Raw genomic sequence first — 12,921 nt, 5'->3', positions numbered from 1 at the left:
CTGGGCCTCCGGCAATGTCTCTGGGGACAGCTGGGGCAGTCCCCTACCAGGAGGCCTGCAAGGCGATATGAGGTACCAGCAGAGGGGACCAGTGGTGCTGGGTGCCAAGGCCGTGTCCCCATGGTGGCCACTGTTAAGAAGCATTTGTCCCCAGACTGTGCAATGTAGTGTCAACCTCACATCTAAAGGTATAAAAGGCCACTCATTTCTCAGGCAGCAGAGGGCAGAGTCAGGACCCAGATCTTATTGAAAGTTGGGGCAGGCGACAGTTGACCCGCCTCTGCATGGCCTCTGGGAAGCCCAAATCCATCCTGGGACTGTGAGGTAGGCATCTTGCTCATGGGGCCCAGTCATTCTTCACACTCATGATTAAGAATAGCCAAAGATGAGAAAACTCATTGTCACCCAACAGGACATTGGACACACACATGCCAATGGTGGCTCAGCTAAACACCAGGCTGCAGAGAGGTGGGCAGGAGCCAGGCTTCCCCAGGCCCCTTGGCACGTGGAGCTGCGGTTCATAGTGTCCGCTCTGTCCTCTGGCTATTCAACAGGCAGCCGCCCCGTCACCCATCTGCACCACCAGTCCCAGGGCTGCTTTGCTGGCTGACACTTCTTTTCCATTTTCAGCCCTTCTGTTGTCTTCACATGACATAGGGACATTTGCGAGCTCCTCCCTTGCTCACGACACATGAGGGAGGCAAGGACAGAGGCTGACTCGATGCCTGGGAGCTGGCCTCCTGCACCCCCGCCAGGTGCTAACTTCTTGCACCACATGTGCCATGAGCCCACAGTGGCCTGACATGTCTGGGCTCCCAGCGCCTGGCTGACTTGCCCAAGGCCATGGGCTGGTCAAGGCCGCAGAAGCCGGCGGGGAACCTGCATCCGCAGGAGTGTCGTGGGCTGGGTAAAAATTACAAATTGAGTTCTGATGATTGACTTTTGTTTTCGGGCACACTAAGAACCGAGTCTTTTGATGAACAGAAACAGGACGTGACTCCTGTAACTGATGTCCAGCATCAGAGGCTGTAATCAAAACCTCCCAGAAGGTTGTTAGTTGCAGTAATCAGGCCTGATAGAAACTTGGCTCTAAGCTGTGTACTGCTGCTTCTGTAACTTTACTCGCTTGCTTGCCTGTCTGTGTGAACATCACAGACATGCACAGAACTTTCCTGTTTGCTCTGGGCCCCCAGGAGTGTCCCTGGGGACAGCTGGGGTAGCCCCATACCAGGAGGCCTGCAGGGCGCTATGAGGCACCAACAGAGGGGCCTCATATGGTTTTTGTCCTTAAAACCCCTTGCAGCGGGACTGTCTCCTACAGACTGCTTCTGGCAGGGGGCTGTCAATGGCCAGCTAATAAAGACTCCTCAAACTTTGGAGTCCACCCAATCCCACACATGCAGAGAGGCGTCACTGGCTGCCGACAACACAGTCCTCTGCCTGCAGGGGTGCCAGGTGTGGCTGGTGACCAGGGGTGTGGAATCTATGCCATCTCCGTCCGGGAAGAGGTGGCCTCTGTGAGTGAAGCGAGGTTTCACACGGTGCCCTGAGGCAGCCCAGGAACTGACGTCATAGATCTGCACTGTCCCGTCGAAGCCTAAGAGCACAGGAGAGCAGGGGGCCAGTGAGTCCCTGACCCGCTCCAATTCCTACTGCGGGCACCGTGGCAGGCCACGGGCCAAGGACGCCAACAGCGAGGCATGCAGAAGCCAAGCCCATTGTGCCAGGCCTAAGGCCATGTGAGGCTGGGGTGCTGAGGGTCCCTGGGGAATCCCAAGATTACGAGACTTCACAAACCTTTCCAATGTCCCACCCCTCCCAGCCACCTGGGGGTCCCTCTTAGCACCTTCTGGACAGAGGAAAGGGAAGCCCAAGTGGGGAACGCCCTTGTGGCCTCCAATGACTGGCTGTACCCTCAATCCTCCTGCCCAGCCTGCCGTCTTCCAGCTTCTAAGCTGGTTTCTTCTCTCCTGCTTTCCATACCCTGACTGCCACACCCTCTGCCTGTTCTAGCTGTTCCTTTGAGGCCCTCCTCCCTTCACCAGCTGCATGCCCCTGGCTGTATCCCAGACCTGTATCCATCCCCCATGCCACTGCCATCCTGCAACAAGGTTCCTGTCTGGCCAGACCTGGGCATCACCAATCCCACTGGCTGTTCACAACTCAAGTTGCAGCAGCTGAGGTACAGCCCAGGGACCCAGCAGCTCTCTCCTGGGGGGGGGTGCGATGCCCTGGCTCCCCCAGCATGGTGCCAGCTCACCCACGGGCTTTGTGACTGAACTGAGACCGGGTTCTGAGGGTGGGGTGGGTCTGCCCCAGAGGACCCTGGTCAGCTGATGCAGAGAGAAAGGGAGAGAGGGAAAAGGGAGAGAGGAGGAGAGAAACCCCCCATTGCCACACACACACACACAGCAACACAGCAACACAGCAACACACCCAGAACTGGGCACAGTGGTACCTGAAATGGCCAAGCAATTGTCGAGACCTGGAGCCCAGGTCACATGCAGCAGTTCCGGGTTGGGGCTGGGTGTGGGCACTGCACATTGGACCAAGCTCACAGGCTGGCTGAGGGCCCGGGTGTCAAGAAGGCGGAGGTACCCATTGGAGCCGAGGCTGGCGATGTGGGGCCCAGGGCCCAGGCCCCTGCCCCTAACTTCTGCACACCAACTCTTTCCACCAAGGCCAGGGCTGGGACAGGGCCCCTCCAATGGTGCCCACTTCTGGCGGGTGTCAACAAGCCCCAAGCGGCCTGAGGTACAGCAGAAAGCGAAGGTGTCTGCATCCAGGACCTGCAGGCTACTCAGCTCCTCACTGTCCCCGATGTCTGCAAAGAAGGTGCCTGTGTGTCAGCTGTGGCTGGCAAGGACGTCAACTACCACCAATGCCAGGCTGGCACAGGGTGGTCACTCCCATTAATGCCAGGCAGGACCAGCCCCATCTCCCACCCACTGCCTCTTGCCACCGCTGCTGACTCAGTGTGGTGGACTGGTCCCTTGGGGCAGCTTCTTCCCTCCCCACAAGGAGGGGCCCCGGGCTCAGGCACCACGCCCAGCTCCCACGCTCAGGGCTGCACCAGGTCTCAAGCATGTCAGGTGGGTGTGGGTGGTGGAGCCCGCAGTACCTGAGGCGTACGTGGTCTTCTGCGACTCCAGGTCCACAACCTTCAGGCCACTGAGCCTCACCCCGTGGAGGACCCTGGGGGCTTCAGAGGCAAACACGGCCACCCGAGGCCAGAGGCTCCCCTCTGCCTCATGCCCGGGAATGGTGCTGACCGCTTCAATGACATCTGCAGGGGAGAGGGAAGAGGCTGAAACCCAAAACCTTCCTGCAGCTCTGAAACACCAGGCTGAAGAGAGGTGTGACCCCTTGTGTTACATTTGCATCTGAAACTGCCGGAAGCTCTTCAGCTGCTCTGAGCTTTTCTCATGAACGGGTTCCCCAATTGGGGAGAATGAATCATCACAGCCACCTCAGACCCCAAAAGCAAGGCTGCCTTTGTGGTTCTCTAGAGAATGAGTGGAGGGAAAAGGCCACGCCAGCGGAAAGAAGGGCGCACAAACCGTGAACTCGCCGTGCTTCTTCAAAAACACCTTGTAATGACCGCAAGCGTGTGCACCAGGTAAGCGAGGCTGGTTTAGGCTGAGGTGCCATGCTCTCAATGGGATCCAGGCTGCTGGCGGGCTGGCACTGCAGGTGAGCCACTCCTGGGTCACCCACATCCTACACTGGAGCACCAGCTTGCATCCTGGATGCTCCACTGCCAATTCAGCATTCCGCTAACTCAGCAGGCAGAAACGGAAGCACTTGGGCTTCTGCCACCTACACTTGGCTCTGGCCTGCCTCCTGTAGACATCTGGAGGATGGAGAAGATGAGATCTCCTTGTCTCTGTCTCTATCTCTCCGATGCGTTCCTTTGGCCTTTCAAATAAGATCAAACAAACAAACAATGAAGTCAGGGGCAAAGGGGCGAGGATGGGAATGCTTTGGCACAGAGGATTAAGTGGCCAGATCTGCCTCCAGGGACACCTGTCCGTCCTTGTAAGGAGCTCTTCTGGGGAGCTGAGATTTTCAGGGGTATGGCTGCCCCAAGGGTGTGCCCTGAACCAGGTGACACTTCCCAAACATCTGACCTCTTCTGGGAGGAAGGAAAGACTAGAACACAAACACTTTCTGAGGAAATTCTACCAAGCCCACCAGCCCAGCCACCCAACAGATAAATACTTCGGGGACCCTGCAGATAAAGGGGCTTGTTTTCAGAGAGCACACTGGCTGGCTGGATTAGAACGAGCCAGGCCTCTCACGAGGTGCTCCGGCCCAGCAAAGGGAGGGCGGCGGCCCCAGCAGACCAACAGTTCTGGTCCATGTGGAAACAGCAAGCTGTTACACTCTTCAGCCTCTGTTGGTGGTCTCAGTTGCCGAGGGAAAGGCCACAGCCAAAGTCAGGGCTCCAGCCCTTCCCAGGTTGCACGTGCCTGCCCGAGGCAGCTCACAGGAGTGCAATGAGGCAGCCCTGGTGAGGACGCCTCGTGCCCTGCTTCCTGCCAACATGCAGACTGATGAGGCCCCATCATGGGGAGGCAAAGAAGCTGCCAGACGGGAGGTTCCTGGTCGGCCTATGTTTACAAGTTTGCTCTCTTGTAATGAATACAACATTCATGCAGTGGTTCTGTGAATTTGCTGGCGGGTCCTATCGCAGGTGTGCTGACAAACAGGTTTCCTGACACTGAGACTGGAGCCACTCCCGGGACCCTGGGAGATGCACCACGATCCTCTCAGGCTTCCGGACTTCTAGGAAGTGGCTGGCAAGTTTTCAATAAGTTAGAGGAAAATGGGTCCAAGTGATATGACTTTCTGTACCCGCGGGAATACCACAGCAAGCCCCTTGGGACCACGAGCTTCCCCCAGGCTTGCAGTCACAAGCGCCCTGTAACATCTGGTCCCCAGGCACCATCATGACAAAAGCAGCTCCCTAGTGGTTTTAAGAATCCTCTCTGGGGCCAGAGCAGCAGCAAAGCAGGGTAAGCTACACACAGGTCAGGGTCAAGTGGATATCCACCTGTAACAAGGTGGACTCTGATGCTTCCCTCCCTGAAGATCAACTCCAGGCACAGGAGACCTTAAACAACACAGCTTCTGGAAAAGCACATGCCCAGGAGGTACTGAGTGCTCTCACTTGACCAGACAGCACAAAGTATGCAAAACACCTCCGTGGGACTTTCACCAGGTACGTGAATGGCTAACAAACGCGTGAAAAGACATTTACTACTATTAGTCATTAAAGACACGCAAATAAAACCTAGGGCCATGCAACTTCACACCCTTTAGAACACCTTCATAAAACAGACAAAGGGCCCAGCACGGTAGCCTAGAGGCTAAAGTGCTCGTCTTGCATGCGCTGGGATCCTACATGGTAATTGCTTCGTGTCATGGCTGCTTTGGATCAGCTCAGCTCTGGCCACTGCAGCCACTTGGGGAGTGAACCCACAGATATAAGATTTTTCTCTGTCGCTCTTTCTCTCTGTAGATCTGCCTTCCCAAAAAAATTAATCTAAAAAAAAAAAAAAAAAAAAAGAAGAAGAAAGAAAAAAAAGTGCTGGGGAAGAAAGAAACACGAGAATCCTGGGACTGGTTCTGTGGCACTGTGAATTAAGCCACTGCTTGCTATACAAGCATCCCGTACTGAAGCGCCAGTTCCTGTGCCAGCTGCTCCACTTCTGACCCAGCTCCTTGCTAAAGTGCCCGGGAGGCAGCAGGTGATGGCCCAAGTGCTTGGGTCTCTGTCACTCACGTGGGTGACCTGCATGGAGTTCCAGCTCCTGGCTCGAGCCCAGCCCAGCCCATTATTGTAGTTATTTGTGGGAAGTGAAGTAACAGATGGAAGAGCTCTTTCTTTTAAATAAATAACCCTTAATATAAGAAAAATGAGCTGGTGGAAATCCCAATGAGGCCATTTTGGGAAAGCCTGAAAGAATTCCTTTAAAAAAAAAAAAGCCGAATTTACTATCAACCCAGCAATTCCATTCCTACATGTCACCCCAAGGGAAGTGCAAACATGCACAAACAGCCCCGTTACGCACTCCGGCTGAGAGAGGGATGTGCAAACTGACGGGCGGTGAGTCCACGGCTCACCTCCATGGTGAGAGCTACAGCCATGAGAGGAACACTGTGACACACAGGGAGCACATGTGCTCCGACACGGAACAACAGCAAAAGCACCGTGCTAAGTGCAGGACACCAGACACAAGACACTGCAGTCTGATTTCATGAGTGTGAAACATCCAGAAAAGGCAGCTCTACAACACAGAAAACAGACCCAGGGCTGCCTCGGACAGGGGGCAGGTTGGGAATGAACAGAAAAGAGCTGTGTGATGGCTCAACAGGCTGATCCTGCACCTGTAAGCACTGGCATCCCAGGTAGGCGCTGGTTTGTGACCCAGTTGCTCTACTTCCCATCCAGCTCCCTGCTTGTGACCTGGGAAAGCAGTAGAGCACGGCCCAAAGCCTTGAGACCCTGCACCCACACAGAAGGCCCAGAAGCTCCTGGCTTTGGCTCAGCTCAACTCTGTCCATTGCAGTCACTTGGGGAGTGAACCAGCAAATGGAAGATCTTTCTCTTTGTAAATCTACCTTTCCAATACGAATAAACCAATCTTCAAAACATTTTTTTTTTTTTAAATTAAAACAGCACAACTGATTCTTTTAAAAAATTATGTATTTGTTGATCTGAAAGACAGAATGATGAAAAAAGAGGAGGAGAGATCTTTCATTTGTTGGTTCACTCCCCAAATGGCCAAAACAGCCAGGCCTGGACCAGGCTGAAGCCAGGAGCCTAGAACTTCATCTTGGTTTCTCTTACGGGTGGCAGGGGCCCAAGGTCTTGTGCCATCACCCGCTGCCTTCCCAGGCCTTTTGGCAGGAATCTGAAACAGAAATGGAGCAGCTGGGACTTGAACTGGTGCTCTGATATGAGATGCCGGTGCCCCAAGCAGCAGCTCAACCTACTGAGACACAACACCGTCCTAGCATAGTGAATCTTACTCGGGTGACAAAAATGTTCCAGAACTCATACATGGTGATGGTCGGACAACTTGCTAAATTTATTAAAAGAGTAACTGAAAGTACACTTGAAATGGGTGCGTTTTATGGTATGTGAAACAGACCACAATAAAACTACATGTATATAAAAAGACCGACCATTAAGCCAGGGACACAACCAACCGGAAGCTACAGCAGCATGCCAGGGAAGCAGGGAAAGTTGTGGGGCCCAGGAGCTGCTTCTGCAGCAGCGGGGGGTGGGCAGGAAGCTCCCAAGGGAGGCAGGGAGCGGTTGGGCGGTGGGCAACGGCGTGGGCCTCTGTGTACATGCAAGCAGGCCTACCTACACCCACCACTGCGCGGAGTGTGCTGTTCCTCTCGCCCTCAGAGCAGCAGCTCCTGAGAGGGAGACCAGCTAGCCACGCCTCCTGCCCACCAGCTGTCTTCCTGCCTTGGATGGGAAGGTGTGCCTGCGTCGAGAGCACCTCCTCACGGCCTTCTCCTCGGCCAGAGGTGAGCTTTTCCGAGCAGTTCACCTGCCCCTGTCCACAGCTGGTCAATGCAATTCCAGGAGGAACTCACAGGAAGCTCCATTAGGGGGGTGGTAAGCCACTCTGTGGCCATGAAGTCCCCGGGCTTACAACAAAAGCAAATACTGCACGTTCATTCCCCCAGGCCTCGGGTCTCTATTTCTTATCTGGAAGTGTAGGGGCTGTGAGTCACATTCCAACTTAAGGTCACTCACCATTGTCCTCTGTGACTTGCCACACCTGCAGGTGACCACCTGGAAGGCCACTGGTCACCAGCAACCTGTTCAGGACAGACAGGAAATCTGTGTCTAGACAGTGGGGTGCTCACCCCGTGGCCCCCAGCCTTCCCTGTCAGCCATTCGGCATGGGATCCCTCCACTTCCAAGTCACGAAAAACTGCAGGACCATGCAGTGGAACCACACTCACGAGAGGAGAAGCGTGCTTACTCCACCATGGGATAGGGTCATGGCACAGGGGAGTCACAAAGCTATGTGCCTGCAAGTCATCAGGTCGCCCCGAGGACACAACTGCCCTGGCCCAGGAGTCAGTAGCTCCCTGCCAGTTCTCAGAAAGCCGGTGCACCCCACTTTCCTGATTTCACACCTGTGCTGGGTAGTTAGCGGAGGAGACAGGGGCAGGTGTGGGCCACAGCTGTGGTCCTGAGACGTCTAAATCTGTGTGCACACATGCACAGGGGGCAGGGTGTGGATCTGGTGGGAGCCCCATGGAACAGGCAGCCATCCATCCTCATGGGAAGGTCAGGGTCACAGAACTGGCCTTACCTGGTGTCTGGCACGTGCTTCAGATCAAACACAGGACCGTCTGAAAACCCTCCATGGCTCACCTTGAAGTCTCTTTCTGGGTGCAAGCCCTGAAATAAGAAGCAGAGGCTGATCAGCAGCCGTGTGCCCCAGGTCCTCTCCACCAGGCTCTAGATGCAGCTGCAGCCCTGCCCTGAGCTCGCTGGGTGGGCAGTCCAGGAGCTCCCCAAGGGCCTTGCTGGGTGACTGCAAACGTCCATCTCTGCAGCTCACACACCCTCTGCCCATCTGAAGCCCTCTAGGCCCTTCCGCTCCAGCACTCACGGTACACACCAATCCTTCTCGATGAGTCCCCACAGGGTTTGCATGTTCCCCAAGTGTGGGGGCATGTGCCCACATCTACCCCACCTTCCTACAGGATACCGGGGAATTCTTGCAGCGACTCCATTGTAACAACTGTAGTTCAGCGCCCGATCCTCATGCCACGCACTGTTGGAGCTTTCTTGCCAATCCAAAGCCAGGATTTAGGAGCTTCTTCAGCATCTCCCATGCGGGTGCAGGGTCCCAAGGCTTTGGGCCATCCTCGACTGCTTTCCCAGGTCTCTCCTTATGCTCCCATCCCTGCTCACCCAGCCCCTCCTCCTTCCTGCTCCTGGGCCCTTCTCTGCGCCAACCTCCAGCCCCCCTGCCAATCCTCAATCATGACTGAGAACCCTGGTTACCCACCTCCCCTCCCGCCCAATCTCCTCGTCATCTTTTGCCCTCACCACAGATGTAGAGCAGGTGTCACCGCCAACTCCTCACATGGAGTGACCTTTTCAACGCTAGCAGGGGAGGACCGGATGGCCCTGGTGGGGAGCTGCCCACACTCCTCCCCTTGGCGTGTTCCTTCCCGGCGTCTTCCCTTTCAGAGTCCCCTCTCTCTCGGCGACCACTCTGCCCTCTGAGGCTGCTGTCTCCTCGCTCTGGTTCCTGGAACAGCCCACCTCCGTCCCAGGCCTGGGACTTCTTCATACCGGAAGCCGACCTCTCCCACAAGCAGCCTGGTGCAGACCACCGCACTCCTCGATGCAAAGCCGTGTCACTCTATCACGCTACGAGGGCCGGCCCAGTGCTGGCCTCTTTCTGCCCCGATTCCAAGGCAAAGCCTGGGGTAGCTAATCCAAGCCCCACAAGTGTTTGTTACATAAATAGAAGCTTCGGAATGTCGAGTTACCTGGTTTTCTGTCACAGAAAGTCTGGGAGGTAACAGGAGGTGAAGAATCTCGTTCTTTTTCAGGCTTTCGTAGCCGGCCACAAAGACTCCTGGAAAAGAAGCAGCAGAAGTAGCTGCGGCAACCGGTTGGACTGCAGCAGACCTCGGCTGCGACTGCAAAATCCCGGGGAGACGGCGCCGGAGGGGCTCCCCACGAATCGCCCGGGCTCCCTCAGGCGAGTCCACCTCCTTCGGGGCCAGCAGGGCGCCGTTACCTCTGTTCCCGATCCACTCCAGGACTCGAGTGGCTCCCGAGAGGTCGAACGCGTGGAAATCCTGGTACCTGCACGATTCAAACGGCGCCACTGTCAGAGGGCGCCCGGCACCACGCAGGTGCCGCAGGACGCAGGGCGCATGGCGCACAGCACCCCGTCACCCACGTGCGCCGTCACGCGCGCTGCGCCCGCACCGACCCGGGCTAGGCAGGCTTCTCAGCGCTGTCCCGCCTGTCCGGTCAGCCCCAAGGCTCAGAGCCGGACCCCCAAGTCCCCAAGCGACTTACAAGCGTAACGATTCCACCAGCCAGTCCTCCGCGGACTCCATGGCAACGGCCGCTTCCGGTACCCCACTTCCGCCGCCGAGCCTTCCGGGGCGGACGCTGCCCTCTCGCGAGAGGCGGGGCGGGGCCGAAGGTATCCCACGTGTTCGAGTCATCTTTCCCCGTCAGGGTTTCTTGGGGCGCCAAGCTCAAAAGTGACAATAAGACCGGGGCTGCTCCAGGTCCCCCCAAGTGCTTAACCCCGGAGCGCCCTGCTGAGGACCCACGAGAGGTAGGGAGGCGGCGCCGGGTGCACTTGCCGACCCGGCTCTCCAGGCTTCCCCCTCCCAAAGAAGGGAGGAAGAGAACCAGGCACGCTGCAGGCGCCGGCCGCTGGTGGAATGGGTGAAGGAGCGGGTGCCAGGCTGGTGGCGCTTCCCGGAGCCCAGCCCCTCTCCCGCTCGCCCTCCCGCGCAGCTGGAAGGAGAGGCCCGCACACACACGTTCCGTGTGAAGAGTACGTTTTATTCACAGCTTCACCAGGGAGAAACAGAATGTCGTGTGCATCCCCGCCAGGGTCTGGCCACCCCACCCGAAAACGCGATCATGGAGTAACGGGGCTAGGGGCCCGGAGTTGCCGTCCGGAGGGAACCGCCGCGGAGGTGGAGGGGGCGCCATCCCACAGTTTGCCTGGGTCGGCTCGGTCTCGGGCGGGCTGTCCTGTTCTCCCCCTTGCTGACCTCACTTCTGCAGCCTGCGCACCAAGGGCTCGCTGTCCTGCAGGAAAACACAGGTGGGAGTTGAGCCTCTTCCTACCGAGGTTGGGGGCAGGGCAGGCCCCTGGCTTCTTTCTCCCAGAAGGGGCTGGAAGGAGTCAGGGTTCTTGCCCTCTCACTGAGGCCTGCCCCCCCACAGGTGTGCTCCTTCTGAGGTGCCCTTGGGACGCCCAGTCCTCCCACCTGAGCCCTTGGAGAGCTGGCAGGAGGCTTTGGGCTGCAGGCAGGGGTGCTGGCTGGGGCTGGAGGCAGATGCTGGGACTGCTCAGGGAGTGCCGTTGTTGTCTAGTTCCGTAATGTGCATACTCCATGTCAGACACAGAGAGGGTGTGAAGGGGAGGTGGCAGTAAGCACTGCTAGCAGCTCCCACTCCTCCGAGGTATTCTGGGCACATGACACAAATGATCTCCCTGGCTGGGAGAAGGCCCGTTACTCTCTGCATCTCATAGATGAAGGGGAGAGGGTGGAGAGCTTCCTAGGGGCACACAGCTACCAAGGAGCAGGGTGATGAGGAGCCCAAGGCTCTCATTCTGCCTTCCACACACGGCCCCAAGTCCCAGGGAAGATGGTTCACCGTGAGATGGCAGCAGAAGCCAGGGCCGCCATTCAGCTGGATTGTGTGGGGTCGGTGGTTTACAGCCCACAACAATGAGGGTACCTTCCCCTTCTCCCCACCCCACGAGGCATCTGGGGATGTCTGCAGGCCCCTTCGGGGGGGGGGGGGTGATCAGAGATGCTACGTATAGCCAGAGCCCTGCCACTGGCTACGAGAGGCCCGTGCAGGAATGCCAAGGGCACAGTCAAGACAAAAGAAGGCCCAGGTGTTGGCTTGGCTGCTGTCTTCCCTCCACATCTCTAGGCCTCAGGGTTCCAGTTCTAGCTAAAAGCCTGGGCAGGGCCCAGTAAAGGTGGATGTGGTCAGTGCAGCAGGGGGCACATGGTGGGGAGGGCAAAGTTGTCAGGACCAGGAGATCCTGCCAGTGGTCAGGTGAAGGAGGGGCAGGGGCTTGTGCATGGCTGTCTGCTGGGGGGGTCAGCTTCCTTGTTGCAGTGTCCCCCTCTCTGAGCCCCTGACTGGAGGGAGGACCTGGGCTCCACAGCCATCACCAAGCTGTATGTCCAACACTGAGTGATGGTTCCCCCCACTGGCTGAGCCCTGCTGGCCCCAGTGCTGGGCAGGGCGTGGCTCACCTGGGCCTGGGCTGCGGGGCCGCTGAGGCTCATGCCCAAAGCTTTCTGTAGCAGCAGGACCCCGAGCAGATCATGACTCAGCTGCAGCCTCTGGCCCCGTGGGCTGGCAGGGGAAACGGTCCCCAGTGGGGCAGGGCCGGCCAGCTCCAGGCTCTTCTTGCCCATGAAGTGACCTAGAAAGGAGGTGTTGAGGTCCAGAGAAGCTAGGGAGTAAGGATGGGACCTCAGTGGGAGGTTTCCCCCTCGCCCACCCCGCAGGAACACTTAACACCTGTCTCCCCTCCATGGATAGACCTGCAGAGATGCCTGGGTGGCTGCAGGACCCCCTGCCTTGGCTCTTCCTGAACAGGGTGTAGAAGGGTGCCCTGCTGCTTGCATGGCCAAGCCCGAGGAGGGAAGCTCAGAAAGGGGTGCAGCGGTGCAGACAGGAGACCCACCACAGGCTACAAAGTCTGGGCTGAGGGCAGGCACAGCAGGCTGGCAGGCAACTGGGATCCAGCCCAGCCCCGCCTTCGGCTGCTCACCATCAAGTTCCCCCTCTAAATGGGACTAGTCCCCGTCCTCACTTGCTCTGCTCTAGTCTCCGTGGTGAGGGGTGAATTAGGGATAGCTAAGGAATTGAGATCTGGGCAGGGTGAAGGGGACCCACCATCCGCCCCCAAAAACTCACCAGTGGCCCAGAGGTTGCCCCGTGGGTAGACTCGGTTCTTGATGGCTCGGCCGCGGGACTCTGGGAGATCCCAGCCAAGGGGGGCCGCGCCGGCGGCAAGCAGGGCAAGGAGCAGGAGGCCACCTAGCAGCCGCGCGCCCCCCGGCTGCCGGGCCATGGCTATGCGGCTGGCAGCAGACTAGCACTCTAGCTGCTTCCCCAGCTTTAAACCCGCGCCTCCAGGG

General features: G+C 57.6%; 2 protein-coding genes across 2 annotated transcripts; both read right to left on the bottom strand.

The window, feature by feature from the left end:
* Positions 1-690: 690 nt before the first annotated feature.
* On the bottom strand, positions 691-10,137 carry WDR73 (WD repeat domain 73). The gene is made up of 8 exons (XM_040969658.1): positions 10,085-10,137; positions 9,798-9,865; positions 9,544-9,632; positions 8,349-8,437; positions 7,781-7,845; positions 3,122-3,286; positions 2,459-2,824; positions 691-1,597 (listed from the first exon to the last, which is right to left on the bottom strand). The coding sequence occupies exons 1-8, from the start codon at positions 10,123-10,125 to the stop codon at positions 1,368-1,370; spliced, it is 1,113 nt and encodes a 370-aa protein (XP_040825592.1). The 5' UTR covers positions 10,126-10,137; the 3' UTR covers positions 691-1,367.
* A 664-nt stretch (positions 10,138-10,801) lies between these two features.
* On the bottom strand, positions 10,802-12,921 carry NMB (neuromedin B). Its single transcript, XM_040968473.1, has 3 exons — positions 12,698-12,921; positions 12,028-12,200; positions 10,802-10,837 (listed from the first exon to the last, which is right to left on the bottom strand). Exons 1-3 carry the CDS (start codon positions 12,852-12,854, stop codon positions 10,802-10,804), a joined length of 366 nt encoding a protein of 121 aa, XP_040824407.1. The 5' UTR covers positions 12,855-12,921.

This window comes from Ochotona curzoniae, unplaced genomic scaffold (assembly GCF_017591425.1).
Source record: "Ochotona curzoniae isolate NIBS_2020 unplaced genomic scaffold, NIBS_Ocur_1.0 scaffold_4701, whole genome shotgun sequence".
Taxonomy (NCBI): Eukaryota; Metazoa; Chordata; class Mammalia; order Lagomorpha; family Ochotonidae; genus Ochotona; species Ochotona curzoniae.
Note: the sequence above shows the minus strand (reverse complement) of the source record. Positions and strands in the feature narration are given on the sequence as shown.